Genomic DNA, 19547 nt, shown 5'->3' on the forward strand with positions numbered 1-19547 from the left:
TTCCAGCTGTTTTGCATCTGACACAGATTTTGGTTCTCCCCTAGAGGTCCAAAGTCCCCAGGGGGTGGCAATAAGAACATGGTCTGTTCTGGCCAGGAGGTGATGTCTCTGAATTTATAGCTTCTCCCTTTGGTACAGAACAGAGTGGAGCTCACAAAGCTCATGTTATTCTGGAAAAATGGAGAATTTGCATGGGTGAGATAAAATCTTGTGTTGCCAACCATGCGATACCAGTGTCTCATGATGGGAACTCATAAAACCAAGACATTCTTTGACTTATTTTCATTATAAGCTCCAATGTCACAATGGTCCCAGCACTAGAGTTTTGGGAGTGCTGATGCTCTTAGTTACATATTTCAACCATAATCACAACTTTTCTTTTTTAGGAGTTGTGAGGATGGATCTGTGTAAGTCAGTATCAGCTGCAGAGAGAAGTGGTGAAGGTAAAATTAGTATTTGAATATGGACATGAGAAGTAGTAATACAGTGAGACTGAAGGGAATTGTGTGTTTCGATATGTCAGTAACTACAATGGAAAAATCACTTCAAATAAGATGTAAAACCAGTATAAATATTTATTTTAACTGTATTTTAACAAAGAGTTACTTATTATTTTTCAATAAATAAAACAGCAAAGATGCTACATACCTGCCTGTTGAATACCAACTTAATAAAAATAAAGCTTATACAAACCTTATATAATTTAAACCATATAGATTTTAAAACATGTCAATTTAGAATATATTTGCATAATACAACAGCATTGTGGAACTCACACCTATTAACACTTCACAGATTTTTAAAAGAGATGTCATTGTCTTGGCATTTTCTTGTTATGCCAAAAATTGTCAGTCATCTTAGTTTTTCTTCTGAACTTAATAATCTTTTCCCAATGCTCAGCTCGGAGGTCTTGCACTTTCTAACAATCAGCAGTTCTTTGGGATCTAAGACACGGTTCAATGTTCATAGTGCAGGTCAAACCTTGGTTTCCACATCCTGCCTTGACTCCGTGGCGTGTAGGAGGAGGGGATTTTCTCCCTGTGCTGCTCTTACCCTTATAACAACCTCACCAGCTTTAATCCTGCATCCTGTTGCCTGTGGAGCTGTTTGCATCTCGCAAGACAGGGATTTTCCTTGGCAAGATCCAACCACTGTGGAGGATCTCTTCACAGGATATTTGACAGAGTCTACTTGGCTCTTGATGCCTCAGATACTTTATTTTGAAGTGTTGGTTTGCAGCTGGTTCAAAAGATTCAGGTAGGATTTGGATTTTAAAAATCTGGGATACGAATCTCTTTCCATAAGGATATACACTGTTTTCTGGGCTTCATCAAAACTTGTGTGAGTTGGGTCTTGAGCCTTTTTGGCTGTTGCTTCCCTCATCTGATAGTCAATATTGATCTGGAATATAAAAAAAAAAATGTGGTTTAAAACCTAACTTTGAATGTAGTCTCTTTTCTATATCTCTTTGTCAATACATGCATTTGCAGCCTTAGAATTCTATGACAGCTCATTGTCAGAATAATTGTAAATTGGGGGAAATCAAATATCTGTATCCCAGTTAGGCACAAAAGTTGTTGCTCACTATAGAAATGTAGTTTGTTCTGGAGTCAGAATTAATACAACTCAACTTTCAGGAACAACCTCCAGTTAATAAAAGAAATCCTGTGTTGAATGTCTCCAGTTCAGATGTGATCAACATACAGAACTTTAATTTTTCCAGAAGGTCAGCATATTTTGAAAGACAAGAACTATTCTGTGGTGCTTCCACTCACAAACACAAAGCATCTCCAAATAGCATCAGCAACTCAAGCTGGGCTGGCTCAATGAAGAGCATCATGTGCTGAGGCCTTTGCTGAGCTCTGCTGGGGGCTCTCCCAGCACTGGCCTGCTGCCTGTGACTCTGTGTGAGGTTTGAGAATGTTACACTGCAAGTAGCTGTGATTCAAGAAGGGACCTGAAAGTGTGTCTGTGTCTTCTAATGCCACTGAGTGAGTGTGTGAGCATCTCGATGGAGCTATACTGCTCCCTTCCAATTCTGCACAGGCTGGCTTTATACATACCTGCTTAATGGCATCTGACTGAACAAACTCCTCGTAAATCCTCTCTGCTTTGCCATGTAAGTGATCAGACTTGGTTTTCTTGTAATCCTCACAAGCCAACCAGAACTCGATGTTTTCCTCACTGAACTCTGATTTCAGGAATTCCCGAAAGACACCTTGGCCACCTAAAGCCAACACAAATAATGAATCATTTACTGTATGACACTTGTGACCAGGGAGGAGAAAATAAATAGCAGGATTTGTATTGAAATCTGATGAAAAATCTTGCCAAAATACATTGATCTTCTCTTCTTCAACATACAACTGACATTCTAATATTAAGGCTGTTGGGAGTCTTCATAATTATGTTCAGTGTTTTTAGATCTAGACTGTGGGTCCTGATCCTATAACAATGGATTGTAGTCCTTCCTAAATGAATTGTCTTAGGGTATAAGTGGAGAGAAAATTCCAGATTAAACTGATTGTCCTAAATTGATTAAACTGATTATCCAAGGATTGAAGACTGATCAAAATGAGCTATTTGGGGGTTAATAGCTATACTGAAAATGGAAAAAGACCCCAAAACCCAACTTGGAAGCCAAGCTGTAGCAGTGTCCAAGTTACACTAGAGTTGCAAAAAACTAAATGTACCTGCCCATTGTCTGACTCTATACAATGCTACAGCTTTACCTGTTTGGTGAGATTAGATAAAACTTTGTCTTTAGAGTAAGAACCAAGTCATACTGAGGTAACGGACTTACTTTGGCTGGCCAAGAGCTTTTCCAAAGACTGTGACCACTGAATAACTTCCTCTGCAGAAAGCCTAAGGTGACAAGAAAAAGAAAAGGCTTTAGGGAAGAAACCATGGGATTTTGTTTGTATGTCGGAAGGAGTCAAAGTTTATAATTTATTATCCAGGTATTATATTCCAGATATTTTACTAAATTTATGTCTTTGTCATAATCTGAGATCCTGGAGACAGGCCATGTCAAGAAAAATAATCAGAGATGGAAAAAATATGGAACTATGATGTTATCTTGAATTCTATTCCCAGGAAAATAGTATTTTACTGTAACGATGATAAAATTATTTTGTACGTATACTTCTGTTTCCATATTTTTGCAATAAGAATGGTAATACCCTTACTCCTCATTTAAGTGAGCAGCATTTTTTCTTATAAAACTTTAGAGAACAGTTACAATGTCCCTCTGATAAAAATGGATTTAAGTGAAGTGTCTTCTCCCTCACTGTTTGATGCAAGCAGATCAAATCACTAATTAAAAATCCTTAACTCCATGAGTAGTTTCTAATTACTAATGTTCACCTCTCTTGTATTTTGAAAATTCTAGATGCTTTTACAATATTTGTTGTTCTAGAAGTAGTTTAGAAATGAAGTAATTTACTATGCACTAATTTAGCTATGATTGTATTTTATAACTCAGTGGGTTTCTGTACTTACATGACATTTCTAGAGCTGGAAGTCTTGATCCCAGATTCAATATGTGGCACCATGCACTTCAAATAACTTTTGAGATCTGCACCACTGAAACAATGAACAGACATTTTTTAATCCATTAGAATTGCAGTAGCACTTAACTTCTATTTAAATTTTCTTCAAACTTTCAGAGAGAGCTCCATTCTATGACTGAAGTCTGGGAAGTTACATATCCAAGTAATAAAAAAAAAAAAGACAGAGGGCCCCAATTGTATCCAAATTCTGTTTTGGATTACTTAAAGTAATCAATTAATTGGTATGCCTCCACTCAAGCTTTTTAAAATGATGTTGCAGTCCTGGGCTTTTAGCAGGTTTTGATCATTTAGCCTGAACCACAGCACTAATTCTTAATCTCCAAAATTGGTAGATTGTTATTTGCACTTCTAATACATTAAGTTTTATACTAAGCTGTATATACTTACAAAGCCTTTTGCTTCTTTTTATGGACTTTGCCTTTTGCAAGCTTGCAATCTTCTTTTCCATTTAATTCAGTCATGTTGTTTTGGAAGAAAAAGAATCCAGGCATTTTCCTTGGCTTTAACGTGAAGCACCTCTGGCCATGAGGATCCTCCAGCCCCAAGTGACAGCTCCCTGCCTCTGCTGCTGCCTTTTATTGACGCAGGCAGCCCTGGGAGCTGGGGTGAGCAGAGCTGTTTATCATGTATCTTCATCACAAACTCTGGAAGTTCCCCTTTCAGTGCTCAGTGACGTGAGTCTTTTTGAGAAAAAAAACAGACAGCAGTGTCTCGTGGTTGAGGTTATACCAGATGAGGCTGAATTGCTTTGGGGTTGTTATGTGTCACTGTGTATGTCTGTTACCAAAAAAAAAACACCAACAAAGCCCTCTAGAACTTTGAATTCTTGTCCCTTTCTGATGGGACTTGCAAGTCAGAAGTATTTTTTGGTTTGATCAACAGAACTTGCAAATACTGCAGTTTTTTCTTGACAAAATTCACTTGTTGCATGCCTGTGTCCTGCAATTTCATACTTGTCAGTTGGTTAGGTGGGCTCAGCAGAAGACAAGGGGAAGGTACTTTAACATACCCCAGTAATAAAGTTCTATATGCAACAACCTATTTGCAAGTCCCCTGTTGCTCTTCAGACTAGAACATTACCTTAGACAGGTTTGGTTGGACAAGATGTGTGAAAATATTTCAATGTGATTTTCTCAGGAAGGGGTTTTGAAGCAGCAAGAACTTATTTAATTTGGTTTAATTTTTGCAAGTCAGGTTCTTAGGAAGCACAATGCCATAGTTCAGGAATATGTCCCTAATTTTAAGTGACTTGGCATGTATAAATATTAATTCGGTTAGAGCTATTGTTGTAAACACAGTGTGAATATTACAAGCTGTTTGAGGGAGGTGTGAGTTGTTTGTACATACTTAAGCTCCACTGCATAAAAGCAGCCATGGATATAAAGACAAAGAATTAAGCATAACTCTCTATCTGTCCAGGATGGTGATTTAGACGTTGAAATACTTAATATGGCCCCTGAGCATCTCAATTTCTGGTAGTTTGCTTGGGTTCTTTTTTTCTGTGATGTTTCAATTTTTTTTTCCTTTTTGGTGTTTTTTTTTTTTAATTGTTGGTTTTTTGTTTGTTTTTTTTTTTTTTTTTTTTACTAAATAACATGGGCAACTTCGATTACTTATGAATAGCTCGTGAATGATGTGTGCAGGGCTGCATATGACGGTGATAACTGCTGACACATCTCCAGCTTCCTCTAGAGCTGCGGTGCCAAGGGCTGGGAGCCCGAGAGCCGCCTGCAGACAGATGTGCAAGGACCGCCAGCCTCGGGCTGGGTTTAACCACAGCAGCTGCTGGTCCACTGAGTGCTGGCAGTGACACAAATGTGTCTGCAGGAAATATTTATCTCCGGGTGAACACTGCCCTTTGTGCCAGGGCAGAGGTGTTTACTGACTGCTCTCACCCCCCAGAACAGGGCGCAAAAGAAAGGAAGGAAGAGATGTTATCAGTGCCGGATTTGTTTTCGTATCTAACCTGCTCCATTTTCACGTTCTGCCCCCCTCAGCGTCTCATCGCGCTCCCTCACTTAGGAGCTGTCCTTGGTGGGATGTTCCATTGCTGGCAAGGTCAGAAGGATGATGCATCCAAACCCTACTCAGAGGAGGGCAACAAAAGGGTAAAAAACATCAGGGAAAATAATTTCCCATCTCATCTTCCAGAGCTCTGGAGCCTCAGACTAAAAGTAGGGCAATGTCTTGAATTAATAGCAGCCGGTCATTATAAGTAATCCACCAGTGAAGTTCTGTGAGAGTGAGGGTACAGGATGGCTTTCTTTTTTGTACCTGTTATCAATGATGGGCTGTTGACAGTTCATTTACTAGACGAGGAATGTCTTTTCTCCATTTAAAATAAAATTACTGTCTTTAACTTTGGGATTTGTTAAACATATCAATGCATGCAACAGGTGCTGAGTCAGACCTTCCTGTAGAAAGGAATTCTCATGCTACTGAGTCTCATTGCACTTCACCTTCTTGCAATAAATATTGTCTTGAATAAAGGAAAAACAGCATTCTTGTAATTTGCATCAGGGTAATGCTGCTGTCCCACAGCATTTGAATTGCTTTCCAGGTCACACAATACTTGAATTGCTTTCCAGGTACTTTATTTGTTGGAGGAGGCCAGTGGTAGTATGGGATAACTCTTAGGTGACTTGTTGCTTGCAGAGATACCACACCACTGGACCCTAGGGGAGGTGGTAACCTTTGCTTTGCAGTCTTGGTGCTACTGGACTCAAATACAGTCAAAAGTGAAGTAGGAATAGGTTGAATGCTATACTGTGAATAAGGAAAAAGTTGTGCCTGCCAAGCAGACCACCTGGAATTAGCTGATGTCCTTATCTTCTGCTGTTCTCATATCCCAAATTAATAGTGCTCTTAACACACTGGGGAGTCCTCTCCAGTATCCACATCACTCTACCCCAATCTCTGCCTTGCTGCTTGCTCTCCTTATCCCTGGACAAATTCAGTAAAAAAAAAAAAAAAAAAAAAAAAAAAAAAAAAAAAAAAATCAGTGCTGCCTCTCTGGTTTAACCTAAGCCAGATCTATTTGTAAACATATGTAATAATTCATGTAGAAATGTACAAATGAAGAAAGAAGACTGGGTCTTGTGAGTGTCTGCTTTGGAGAAAGGATGAACATTTGGCACATAAACTCCTAGCTTAGGGTCCTAGAAAGTGTAAAGACAATGTAAAACCCCAATATCCTCCTACCTTCCTGTAAATGCTGCTCAAACTCTGCAAAACCAAAGCCATTAGCAGACGTATCAATATGGGACTATGATTATCAGTCCCTTTTTTCCTATATTGTGGACAAATCCTTTCTTCCTCTGAGTAACTTGGATCTTCAGGCATCCTTTTTTTCTCAATGGAATATTTCATTGACTCTGATTCACTCTTTTATGCAAAACCTACTCATCTTTAAGGTTTTACTTGTAAAGCCCAGTGCAAATTTCCTAATCTCAACAATGGGAAAACCTGTGTATGAGACTGACGGAGAGGGAACTGAAGTGAGAGGGAAAAGAGGAACCGTAAGACTCATAGGGCTGGCAAGAATTTTTGTTTTATTGCTGGAGTAACATTCTCCTTCTACAGACCACAGAAAAACCAGGAAGAGACCTGTATGGAGTTTCCTAAGTGAAAAATTCTTTGCTAACTCTGACTTTGTTAAGTGGTTCTGCTTTATGAGAGAGTTGGACTAGGTCACACAGGTGGATTAGGTGTTGACTCCCTACAGTTTTCATTATTCTATTGTCCTGAATACTCTGACTTGACATTTCTAGTGACAAAAGTGCTGCTTATTGGAACTTTAAACTTTAAAAATACGATGCTTCAAACCCATATGCATTCATCCATACTGAATATTGGGTCACTGTCCTTGTTTCCTGTAGACAAAAATGTCTAGTGGGATTTTACATGATACCATAAGGAATAGTCATATTCTGACACAGCAGAAAGTTTTTCATGTAACTTCTTCACTCCTAATTTTCTGGATTTCTTTCAGTTTCATCATGGGATGGTTGGTAACAGACCTGCCTTTTTCATCTCCCACAAACTTAATCAACAAATATACTTTTCTCTGTTTCATGCATGATAGCCAATTGCTTCTTGAAATACTTCCTCACTTAATAACTGTTTTCTTTTCCTATTATTACAGGAAATTGCAAAAATATTTTAAGCCTTACAGTTTTAGGGTTTATTAGAATAATACCATTATTTGCTACAAAACCCTCTTTGTCTTAAGGCTGGCATTGTCTTAGTTGATTCTGTCCAGTAAAAGGACAGAAGGAAACTTTTTGCAGGAACAGCACCATAACTGGCTGTCACCAGCTGGTTTCTACTCTTTTCCAGATTTCTTGTAGGTTTGTGATGAGTAATTACTCCGATTTTATGTGCACAGAATATGCTTACAAATATTTGCTAATATTTGGCCTGTTTCTGTGCATCGTTTTCTGTTCTTTCTGGAGACCACTTGGTAGAGTTGAAGTGAAAAAAATGTGAGAAAATTTCCGAGGTTCAACACTGGACAGGTTCGGTTAAAGCAAAGAGGGCAAAAAGTTCCATGAACTCCAAGTCTCATTTGCTGGTCAAAATTATTTCTAGCTTCTGCTTCTGACTTCTTTTTTGTTTCTTTTTGGTCACTCTTGTCTGGCCTTACCCTCACTCATTCTCCATTTCAGCCCCACTTTGTTTCTGAGTTGATCTGTTTTGGCTTAGGCACGTTGTTGTCTTCCATGTGTGGCCAATTTTCAGCTTTGCTGCACTCTTGCTGTTGAGCACAAACTTCCCTGGAGTTAATCTGACCCCATCTGTGCTGAGCTCGAGTGCCCAGTCAGGCAGTGCTGCCCCACTGCAGAACTGCCCTTACCCGTCATGTAGCTGAGCGTTAGCTTAGCTGTGAAAACAAGTGATTTCTCTGAAATGTATCTGTCTCTTATGTGACCTAAAGAAATCGGCTACTGATAATCCATCTCTCTAGCACTTAAGGGAAATAGAAACTAGTTTCTGTGGGAGAGGAAATAGCATGCATTAAAAAAAAAAGGGTGGTGGGTGCTTTTGAGCTGCAGTGATATTATTTTGAAATGTTAACATTTTCTCTCATATTATGTAGTCAGTCCATAACAGAGTAGCCATTGTAGCCATCATGAATTATTTTTAGAATTAATTTCTGCTACAAGCAAAAGTTTTTTGGAAAGAAATCCTGAAGCCGCCAAGATCAAAATCTTGCTACTGGTTTTAGCAGACTCATTTTTGGTGTTGGACTGATTTGATTGAGAATTGGATCTTTTTGAGGGCTATTTGTTTGGGGGTTTTTTGAAGTTAAGGTGTTCCCCATGTTAGATTTTGTTCCTGATTAATTCAATGAGTTCTAATTTTGCAGCCAGTAAGGCATGAGTAGGGCTGAATGGCATCAGACTCCTCAAAATTCAGGAAGAGTTCTGGATTTGAAAAATAAGTGGAGCCTAATGCCATCCTGCATCAAGGAATGCCACAAGCTAAACATTGAGTAATGATCCACCTCCTGAGAGTGTCTTGTGGCACTGGGTCTATGAGAGACCTGACTCTGAAGGACAAGGGACCAGAGCTTTGCTGAAATCTGTTTTTAGCTCTTTCACTTCCTCACTATAAATTGGCAATGCAGGAACATTCCTGCAAAATTCCAGTTCAGCCCAAAATTGCCCCATCTGTCTCTGAAGTATCTGCAGAATGCTTTTAGGGGATTTTTTTTTGGTAGGGTTTCCCCTAGCTTCTGAGGGAACCTGTGGAGTTTGGGGGTTTTTTTCGGTACCAAGACAGTGAAGGAGAAACGTGGCAGGAGCCAAGTCATTGTGGAGAGCACACAGTGATGTTTTCCCTGTTTTTATGAATCACATGGGGATTAAAATACAATCCAGTCCCTACATCCATTCTTGTAGGCCTACTGGATCTGTAAAGAGATGACAACAGGTCTTTCCATTGTCTGTCTCAACCTCTAAATGTCTCCATGGGTGCTGTGTTCTCAGCTTTTGTGACTTTAGTTGTGTCCCCAACCGCTCTGACTGCTTCACATGGCTGTTGTAAGTCACCATTACATAGTGGAAGCCTTTGATTTGAAACTTTGTTGAAAAAAAATTTTCTTATGGTTATTATTTTTTCTATGACATCTTTGCAAACTTTCATGACTTGACTTTACAGAAAAATGTTATGAATATTTTATGATAAATGTTGTTGGCATTAAAGGTTGTGTTTATATGACAGTCAGTGCAAGGAATTAGATGTGTATTTCCTCACCATACTAAAGCACATTTCACTGACGTGTATATCCAGTAATTCCCTCTTTTTTATGACCATTTCTTAATTAGACTGTAGCAAGCTTAAACAGTTTATCAGAAACCTGATCCTTTTCTTTCTGGGCTTTTCTATCTGAAATAAATTAACTGTTGAATTTCTGTGAAATCAGGGGACTTTTGGTTCTCACCCAGACTGGCTGACACCTGGATGAAGAAAGGAAAAAAAAAAAAAGTGAAAAATCTGCAGTACAGAGACTTCTGGGTGCCGAGGGTGATGCTTCCTGTATCTGCTGTTCGGTAGGGCAGGAAGCGTTCATCGCTCACCATCTGGGAAATGCACACATTTCTCATTATCTCCTCCTTTTCATGAGTCCCACACTGCACTGAACCAGCACTTGTTTCTCATGTCTTATTAAGCAAAACAGACTGAGACCAGGGCCTGTGGCACTGGGGTGTGAAGCAGTTTGCTGAGTTTCCACTGTCAGCATGGAAATGTGATATGTGAGTACAGTACAAGCTTAGCTTTCAAAGCTGGAAGGCTTCAGTTACATCTGAATCTTAATGGAGAAAAATCAGAGGCTTTTTCGCTCTGAAATGGTAAAATTCTGTATCGTTCAGTATTATAATAACAAACAATTTGATTGAACACAGGGAGCTGAAATTCAAGGTATCAGTTTAAGAAATGTTTTTAAGAACTTTTAAACAGTAGAAATATTACTTGAAGCTTTTAGTGGAGTTATGCTGATAAAGAATTCTCTGAAGAATTGCACTTTTAAGTGTCTGTTTTATACTTGGTGTTATGAATTTCCTGGTTGAATTTTCACTTCAGTGCCCAGATATGGCTCCCTTTAACAAAAAAAAAAAAAAAAAACCCCCCAAAAAAAAAAAAACCAGAAAAAAACCATCATCACAAGGCTGGGTTCATCCAAAGATTGCATTTTTACTGGACACCATTTGAGACACAAGCAGGATCTGTCCTGATACTCAGGAGAACAAGCAGATGCATCAGGGGACTATCTTGGCAAAGCAAGGAACTTATGATGGTGCTCAGATGTAAAAAAAAAACCCAAACAACAAGAACAAAAAAACCCCCACCAAACAACAACAACAACAAAAAAGCCTCAAGCAAACAGACAAACAAAAAAAAGCACCACAAAACCACACAAATTTTAAAAACCCACCACAAAAAAAAATCCCAATAAAACAAAAACCCAAAAAACCCCACCCAACAACAACACCAAAAAAAACCCCAAAACAAAAAAATACCTCAAACAAAAAAAATCCTACTCAAACGCCAACCAAAAAACTCAACAGCATACAGGGAGTGGAAGAATGGATGTGCTAAATAGAAGGGAATTTGAAGCATTTTCCAGATCATGGATATACAGAAAATAATCTTCCCTCTTCAGGGCAGTGAAGCAGGCAGCCTGCAGTGCTGGGTTGTGTCCATCCTTGAATATTTTCCAGACCAGACTGGATAAAGCTGTGAGCAATATGATCCAAGCTCATAACTGATCCTGCTTAAAGCACTTAAAGCAGGGGGGTTGGACTAGAAACCTCCTCATTTTGTTCCCATCATGATTTATCCTGAGATTCTATGTATAACTAATGAATAATGGCTAGCATATAGAAGTCTAATTCAGTTAGAGGAGAACTACTTGGGAAAGAATGGTAATTGTAGAAATAAATACAGGTTTCCTGATTGACTTTTTTGGATGACAGCTACACACTGGAAGTGCAACATTCAAATCACCATTTCTTCTGTCTCCTTCTGAAAATACTTGCCTGGTATATAGGTGAAGTAGCAGAAAGTTGCTTCACGAAATGGGAAAACTGAAGATGGGTATGAGGTCTCAATTTAAATCTATAAAGATTTAAAAGCTGCATGATCTCTGAGAACTAGCTCTTCTTGTGATGAACCAGAAAGGAAGAGAGTTTAGCTGTATTTCCTGTCATTTACTTTGAATCTCACCTGCTTAATTTCAGTTCTATGGAACTGGAATATTTGCAATAGAAAGACTTGAATTTCCTTACGTTTATTTTATTTGCAGTTTTCGTTATGTCACAGGGACAGACCCTATCCATCCTACTGGTGAACCTCCCTCCCTTCCATATGACTTGCACATGACACCCCCTGAAACACTGGGATGTCTGGAAACACTCAGGCTCAGGCTGAGCAGGGCTCTGAGGTACCTGGTCCAGTTGAGGGTGTCCCAGCTTATGGCAGGGAGCTGGACCAGGTGGCCTTTCAAGGCCCCTTCCAACACAAACTATTTTAGGATTTTATGCAATGCCTACACTGGACTGGCTGTGCTATTGGTGAGCTGATGGCACCTCTGTGCATTTGGGGATGTTCCAGCAGCTAACTTATCGTTCCTGGGAAGAATGGGGGCAAAGGCTTGTTATTAAAATGCAAGTCTACTGTAGTTCTTTGAAAATAGAACTCCTCCTGGATCATACACCATTTAGTTAAAGACAGTTATTAGTAAGAAACAAATGTTTGTTTGTGTTTGTCAAACAAACAAATGTGTGACAAGACAAATGTTCCTGAATGTATTCACCCATGTCACTAGTGCCTGTGCTTGGCACCTGTGTTCAAGAATGAGTGCGTGCTTAACAAAGCCTTTAGTGTCTGAGTTTTATTGAGAACAGCCTGATCCTTCACACACCTTCTCCTGGCAGGGTTAGGAACAGAGTTTACGTACGTGCCCACAGTTTTGCCAAAATAAATATATGCACTTCTTTGTGTCCCTGTCTTCTCTATAAAGTATGTGGGAAATGACTGTGCTCTAATTTACATCTAAATTGCAGGACATGGGCCCTTGTAATTCAGAACTACTGCTCAGTTCCTTGTTAATTATCTATCTGGAAGCCCACAGACCTTGGCTGACAAAAGTAATGAATATAACCTTTGTGCAAAAGAGGAGTTGTCATACACTCAGACTGGATTTTCCTAGTATGTGTCATTATGAAAAACCAAACTCCCATGTCCCACCAGTTCCCCACCTGTGGTGAAAACTCCTTATTTCAGCCTTGTTTCTCTGACCTCCTCCACAGACAATTAAAACTGCCATTCCTGCAGTGTGGGCTGCCTGGTTTGGAATTCCCCACCAACTGTGTTCTGTACATGTCAGTAAACCAGGTGAGCTTTGATAGATGTGACCACTTCCCTTTAATTTTGAAATTAATTTGAAGACGAACACAAAAAAAAATTCAGTGTGCAAAGCAAGATAACCAAATCTGGAGGGAAGGTTTTATATGAGCAGCAGGAAACAGAACCCACTGAGTTTCATGACAATAATAGTTCTGAGTTACTCTGAAAGAGTCATGAGACACTGATGTACATGTTCTTCCAACCTCAGCTGTGGGGCCTGGAAACCACAGGCTAACAAACATTTAGAGAGATACCTGATCTGCTGGCTGGCACTGCCCAGGCAAGTGCTAAAAGGAAGCAAGAAAAGACCTCTAAAAATATTTTTCTTTTTTTTAAGAATGTAGATACTTGTAAAAACATGTGTGGGTATTGATATGTGTATATAGAACTTGACATTATCTCCAACAACCCTTTAAACATAATATTAGAATGGTTTTTCTCTTTCCACATGTGATATATAACACCAGAATGCTTGCACCAGATCTGATTAGTAAATACCTGTTAGGAAGTATCTGTAGATATTTACGTGTGTTTTATCCATATTAAAAGCCACTTTGTAACTTCCAAGTCACAAAGTTTCCTCTCAAACACAGTTTATTCTTGGTTTTCATTTAAATCATGTCATGTTTTACACTCAAGCACTGAATTGGAACACCCTGTGTTCAGTGATGGACAGAAGGACAAAACCTGTTGATGTTAGAAAATAAAATGCAATAGAATTATTATTGTTCTGTATAGAAACACAGGTGTAATTTTTTTTTTTTTTTTTTTTTTTTTTTGCTCTGTTAAACTTTGTGTGGGAAAGATGTGTTCTAGACTTTTCTTAATATACAGGTTGGGATCTATGACCAAAATAAGTAAAGACAATGGTAAGAAATAAGAAAGCTCCATTCTGATCTGAATAAGACTTCACTTGCCTCAGGACACAGATAAATAGTGGGAAATTAATTATAAAATTTCTCCTATCAATACAAAATGGGCTTTGCCTTCTTTGTTTGCCTTTTTCTAGTGAATTGGCATGCCCTGCCACTCATTTCTCATGTAATAATCAGTTATGAATTATTAGCTTATTTCCAATGGGAAAAATTTTCCTATGGTAATGTTTTTGTTTGGTTACATTTTGCTTAGAATCTTGCATGTGGCAGCTTCCCCCTCACATAAACAAATATTGCTGCTTGGAAAATTACAAAATAAGGATGTTTAATGACTACTGGGCAGGGATGAAATGCTTAAAATGACATTCTGCTAATGGGGCCATTCTAACTTCAGCCCTCTATGAGAGTATGAACAGAACACACTAAACAGAAAGCTACGATGAACCTTGATGAGCATTTAAAACATCATTCTGTGTTCTTATGGCTCATGCAAATAACCCTGTAAAGTCAGCTGCTAATAAAAGAGAGACCTGACAACACCAACTTGCGTCATTTGAAACTCAGAATACTGTTTGCATATTCTCTTTTTATAACTTGCTTTGTCTGCTATTGTAGCAAGATTTGTATTTTATAAGCCAACCTCCTTTTGACTCCTCTTACGTTCATTGAATAACCAGGACCACTTTCACTTGTCATCTGCTTTAGTCTCTCTGTGGGTTGCTATGGAGCATTCCAAATATTAGGGAACTGTGGAACTGCATAGCCCAAGGCTCCATGTGGTTCCAGTCACAGAGCAAAACTACTGGAAAATTATGATCCCTGAACCCAAGAGCCTAAAACTGGCCCAAGGCCTCACAACACTACAACACATGGATTATATATTTTATGAAGCTTATGGCTTACGATGGAATGAGGATGCTGTTTACCTGACCTGCCCATTGACAGGCTCAGGTCAAGACCAAACATGTTTTCAGACCGTTCTGCTATTTCTGCAAATGCAATTTCTGTGAATTTTGCTTTCTTGCTTTCAGTGACTCATACTAACACCTGTTTTCTTTTTGCCTAACTTGTGCTATGCTTGGACTCACAAAGCAGTAGGGATTTCTTGCCTGATTTCCCAGTACTGTATATGCTGCTTGCATTTTCAAGGGAAAAAGTGAGGGCTGATGTGAAGAAAAAGCATAATTGCCTAAAACCTGTATATTTTTATGTATCACCTTGGACTTGTAGTTTATCTGTATTCTTGTCCCCTTAGACCATCAACTTTGGCTTTTCATTCTCTTCTTTCTATGAAACATCTCTTCAGTGCTCGAGATTATTCAGCTCAACCTCTCTCTAAATGTCAAGATAATGGCAGTGTTAAGAAGGGCAGTGGGGGAGGTAGGGCTGAGAGGGACTGAAACAATGGAGATGATAAAAAAGAAAAAAGCAAAGGATTGAAAGACTGAGAGGGCACTTTTCCCATACAATCTGCTACTGTGCTGTGGAATGAGTCCCAACCCTGTACTTTCACAAGGCAGTAATTAAAAAAAAGCTCTCACATTGATTTCTCTCCCCTAGAATATATAGAATATATATTCTTACTATTTTTTATATATTCTTAATAGAATATATAAAAAAACCTCTCAGTTTTAAACTCCTCAGTCTCCTGAGCAGGGCAGTGAGATCTTGTTCCCATCGCCTGGCTCCAGGAGTGGTACAGAAACCCCAGCCTGCAGAAAACTGTTTGATCCAGAGTTTATGCCAGAGCTTTAAGGCACTCCTCTCGTGCATGGTGCTTCACCTGGAGCAGCTGTGGCCACCAGAGCATCCGAGTTGCTCTCCCCAGGGGTTGGCAAAAGGAAACCACTTCAGAATGAGTGGTTTTCCTCTGTCTGGGCAATGTTTATCAGCTTTTTACAAAGATAGCTGATTTCATTGCTACAATGGCTGACAAGATGTGGTAGGGCGGGCATACCTGAGGTTTAGGACAAACCCAGTGCCAGGACTCTTTGGAATAAACTTGAAAATCTGTCACATACACACAGTGCCTGTCTAGCAGTGGCCCATTCCCCTTCTTTACTTCCTTCTACATAAATGAATCTGCCTGCCTTTGGTAGGGTCTCTGCTGAGTATTTGTTTATTGCAGAATATATTGCAGAGGCAGATGAGGAAGTTTTATGCAGCATTCACAGAACTGTAGGATGCTCTATAAATACGAATACGTGACTGTTGTGAGCTTACCCTGACCGTGAAAAAAATTGATCTTATTTCAAAGCCAGATAAAAGGATCTCTAAGAAATCTGTGATGCTGCTACAGTAGCATTAGGAAGTGTATTAATCATTCTTACTAGACTTGGAGTTTTCCAGTGTATTTAATTAAAAAGCTCTAATTTAAAAACAATACTTGAGTTGTACCTGTATTAATGAGAAAACTCTCTCAACATAATTTGAGATAAATTTTCTGGTTCATTATCAAAACTCCAGCTCAGTAGTTCCATAATCACGGTGGAACCTGTCTAATGGTGGTTTTTCACTTAAACAGGAACAATTTGGAGTTATACCATGCAAACACTCTTATTTTAACATGCTATCCAGCCTGTTTGCCAAGGGTATAATTTTTTTAACACAGAGTTCTTATTAGTTGTTGGCTATTTATATAGAGGTATATTCTGCATAATAGAGATTTTTATTTCTTTTAATTTTGCTGAAGTTTTACTCTAAAAATTTAAAAAATCCCAACACTAACAAAATTACAGCCAAGAAATTTGGATGCTCTGTTCTGGGGTATATTGATCTTAAGTCCCAACTTGTATACCACTCTACATTTGCAGTGTAAAATGTGCTTTGTATATTCTTGGGACAACTGTTGAGAGTAACACAGGACACGCCTGGTGCCACTGATACAGGTTTAAAAAAAAAAAGCAAACAAACTAAAAATGGTAGATGGTGCTAAATTCTTTGTGCCTTGGGCCTGCAAAAGTTGAATCCATGTGTTTTTAAATTGTAATCTGTTTGAAGATTTGTGAAGAACAAGTATCCAAAAGTGGAGATTCTTACACAAACTGCCTTGTGAACCTGCCTGAATATCAAAGCACATTAAAGACATTTGTAATTGGTGACAAAGCAGCCTTGTGCAGATATGAGAGAAGAAAGCATGCCAGTCTGCTCCTTCAAAATAATTAAAGGATTGGGAAGTTGTGTATTTTGAATTCAAATCCATTTGTCTGGTTTTATTTGTAAGCTAGGGTTTCCTGCTATCTGCTGGCCCCAGTTTCCCTGCCAGAGAGCACACTGCATGTGTGATGCTGCAGAATTACATTTGCAGACAGGAAACCTAGAGCTTCAGAGGGGCTGAATCAGTGTGCTGGTCACACATCAGCATTATTTACTGATACAGCAGTGAGAACAGGACATGACACAGAACAGAACATGATGGAATAGATCAACTGTTGGGTGCAAAAATAGCTGAGAAATGGTGTTGAAGTGATTAGAAGATAGAGTGTGGGGCTTTCGGTGTTAGAGCATATGTGTAAAACAAATGAAGTTTCTCACCACCAGAAAGGGGTGATCGGCTTAAAGTTTCATTGCAGCAGTACCAGAGGTCACATAGTTCTGGGCTGAAACTTGAGTAAGCTGGGTCTAATTCCTGTGGCTACCATGGATTTCCTGTGTGAGTTAGAGCAAAAGTTGCTCTTGCTGGGTTCTCATCAGTCACTGGGGCAGGGTGTCTGGAAAGTCTGGGCAGCACTGGCAAGTGTGACCCAGCACCTGGGGCAGCCCTGTGCTCTCCTGAAGTGCTGAGTGAAGATCCTGTGTTACATGGGGGGTGTCAGGTGTCAATACACCACTGTGTGGGCTATGGAATGGAGTCTTTGATCTTTTTTTGACACCAAAATGAGGGAAGGAGATGTTGCTTCTTGTTCCATTTAATTTCTGTCCTCCCTACTGAGTTTATTAAATAAGCTTTCCAGAGGCTGTAGAAGATATAAAGCGACTGTGTGAACTCAGTAGTAGTCTTCCAGTAGTCCTTTTCTGAGAATTCACAAAAATAATTCAGTCTCTCAAGTAATAGCAGAGAGAAAAAAAAGATAAACAACAACCAGCCAACGTTGTCATTGTTAGTAGAGGTTTGAAAAATAGAATAGTGATGTTATATTGAGGAAAAATTAAATTTAGAGTATCAGGGTATAAGCATGGGTTGCCACTGTATTCACTTACAGGGGAGGGTGTTTTAAGCTCTTCAACAATTATCAATTTTTATTGGTGGCATAAAAAGGAGCCAATTTTTTCTCTAACTTAGCGGGTAACAATTTGCCATCCTGGCCCTGTTTCCATACACCTTAGACACTCGAGAGTTCCTTTTACAAGCATGGAATGTTTCTCCTGTGAGCCATGGAGGAACTTGTCTTCCCACCTTGTGTCTGGGAATGGAGGCACAGCCCTAGATCATGTACACCACTGCAAGGAAGGCAGAACCTGGCATCATTTGTATACAGGAATGAAAAGTTAGAAAGTGCTTACACCTGTACTGGCTATCCATAAGCTAAGGGACCAGAATAGAAATTGGAGGAAAAGGATTTGTGTGGGGTTTAGCAGCTGTGCTGCACGTAGTAGAACAATGCAGATCCAACAAAAAACTTGTTAAGGAGAAAATGTGAAATGAACCTTGGCATAGTTTAATGTAAGCAAAGACCAGGTTTGAGTTTTACTATCAGCATATTTGGATGTCTGCATTTCACACAACCCCCAGGCTCTGAGCTGGTTTTGTTCAGGATATAGATGTCTAGCCTGGAACAGGAATGCTGAGCTTAAAAGGCTATAAATTCAACTTAATGTGGATCTGAAGTGAATTAATAAGTTTTGTGAGGTTGCCAAAGGTACTTGGCCTGGGTTTGACTGGATGTTTCAAAGACTTTAGGTAGCCTCAGACTGACAGACCCTGCATCGCAGCTCACTATCCTCTCCTGTACCTTGATTTTGGGGAATACCTTTTAAAGTGTGTTTTCTCTCTTTGCTTTATTGCTCCTTAGATAATTAAAAACACAAAAGTACTCTTTTTCTTTCCTTCCTTGTTTCCTTTTCTAACGTAAAACATGACTATAGTTGCTTTCCTTAATTTACACTCTCTCCTGCCTTATTCAAGAGGTGAATGTGGGGGGCCTGTGCTTCCTCTGTGCTGTTGCCATGTCCCATCAGTAAAGCAGAGCATCAGAGAGCTCCTGGAGCTCTTCTGCCTGCAGAGCTTTTTTATAAATCTCACCACGAGGTTACAAGCATCAAGTGCAATGAGTAAGAGAGTCCCTGGCTGATTAGTCAGCCTTTTAAAATGAAAGCAGACAGCTTCCACCCAGCCCCATTGTAGGGGGCAGGAAAAAGGAAACTGGGGAGCAGAAGTCTGAGGCAGTGCGTTGGAGGCACACATCCCACAGAAGCACATGCTGCTGCCAGACAGAGCCAGCCCATGCTACCCACCGCCATCCCCTCGTATGACCAAACCAGGGTTTGCTCATCCAAACTATTTATTTATCTAACTGAATGCATCAAATAAATCCATTTATTTATTAAATTGATATTTATAAACCCCTCCCCTTTACATGAATAAAGTGACAGCATATGTTCACAGCAATAGACCTTCATAAGACCAAAAGATGTAATCTTTTCTTCAATTACGTTGTAAGTCATTTTCCAGAGGGGGGAAAAAATTCTT

General features: G+C 39.3%; 1 protein-coding gene across 1 annotated transcript; it reads right to left on the reverse strand.

The window, feature by feature from the left end:
* Positions 1-637: 637 nt before the first annotated feature.
* On the reverse strand, positions 638-4121 carry RGS1 (regulator of G protein signaling 1). Its single transcript, XM_071435655.1, has 5 exons — positions 3960-4121; positions 3502-3585; positions 2804-2865; positions 2064-2227; positions 638-1401 (listed from the first exon to the last, which is right to left on the reverse strand). The coding sequence occupies exons 1-5, from the start codon at positions 4061-4063 to the stop codon at positions 1216-1218; spliced, it is 600 nt and encodes a 199-aa protein (XP_071291756.1). The 5' UTR covers positions 4064-4121; the 3' UTR covers positions 638-1215.
* Positions 4122-19547: the final 15426 nt, after the last annotated feature.

This window comes from Agelaius tricolor, unplaced genomic scaffold (genome assembly GCF_023055355.1).
Source record: "Agelaius tricolor isolate 1412-34295 unplaced genomic scaffold, bAgeTri1.0.p SCAF_11, whole genome shotgun sequence".
NCBI lineage: Eukaryota > Metazoa > Chordata > Aves > Passeriformes > Icteridae > Agelaius > Agelaius tricolor.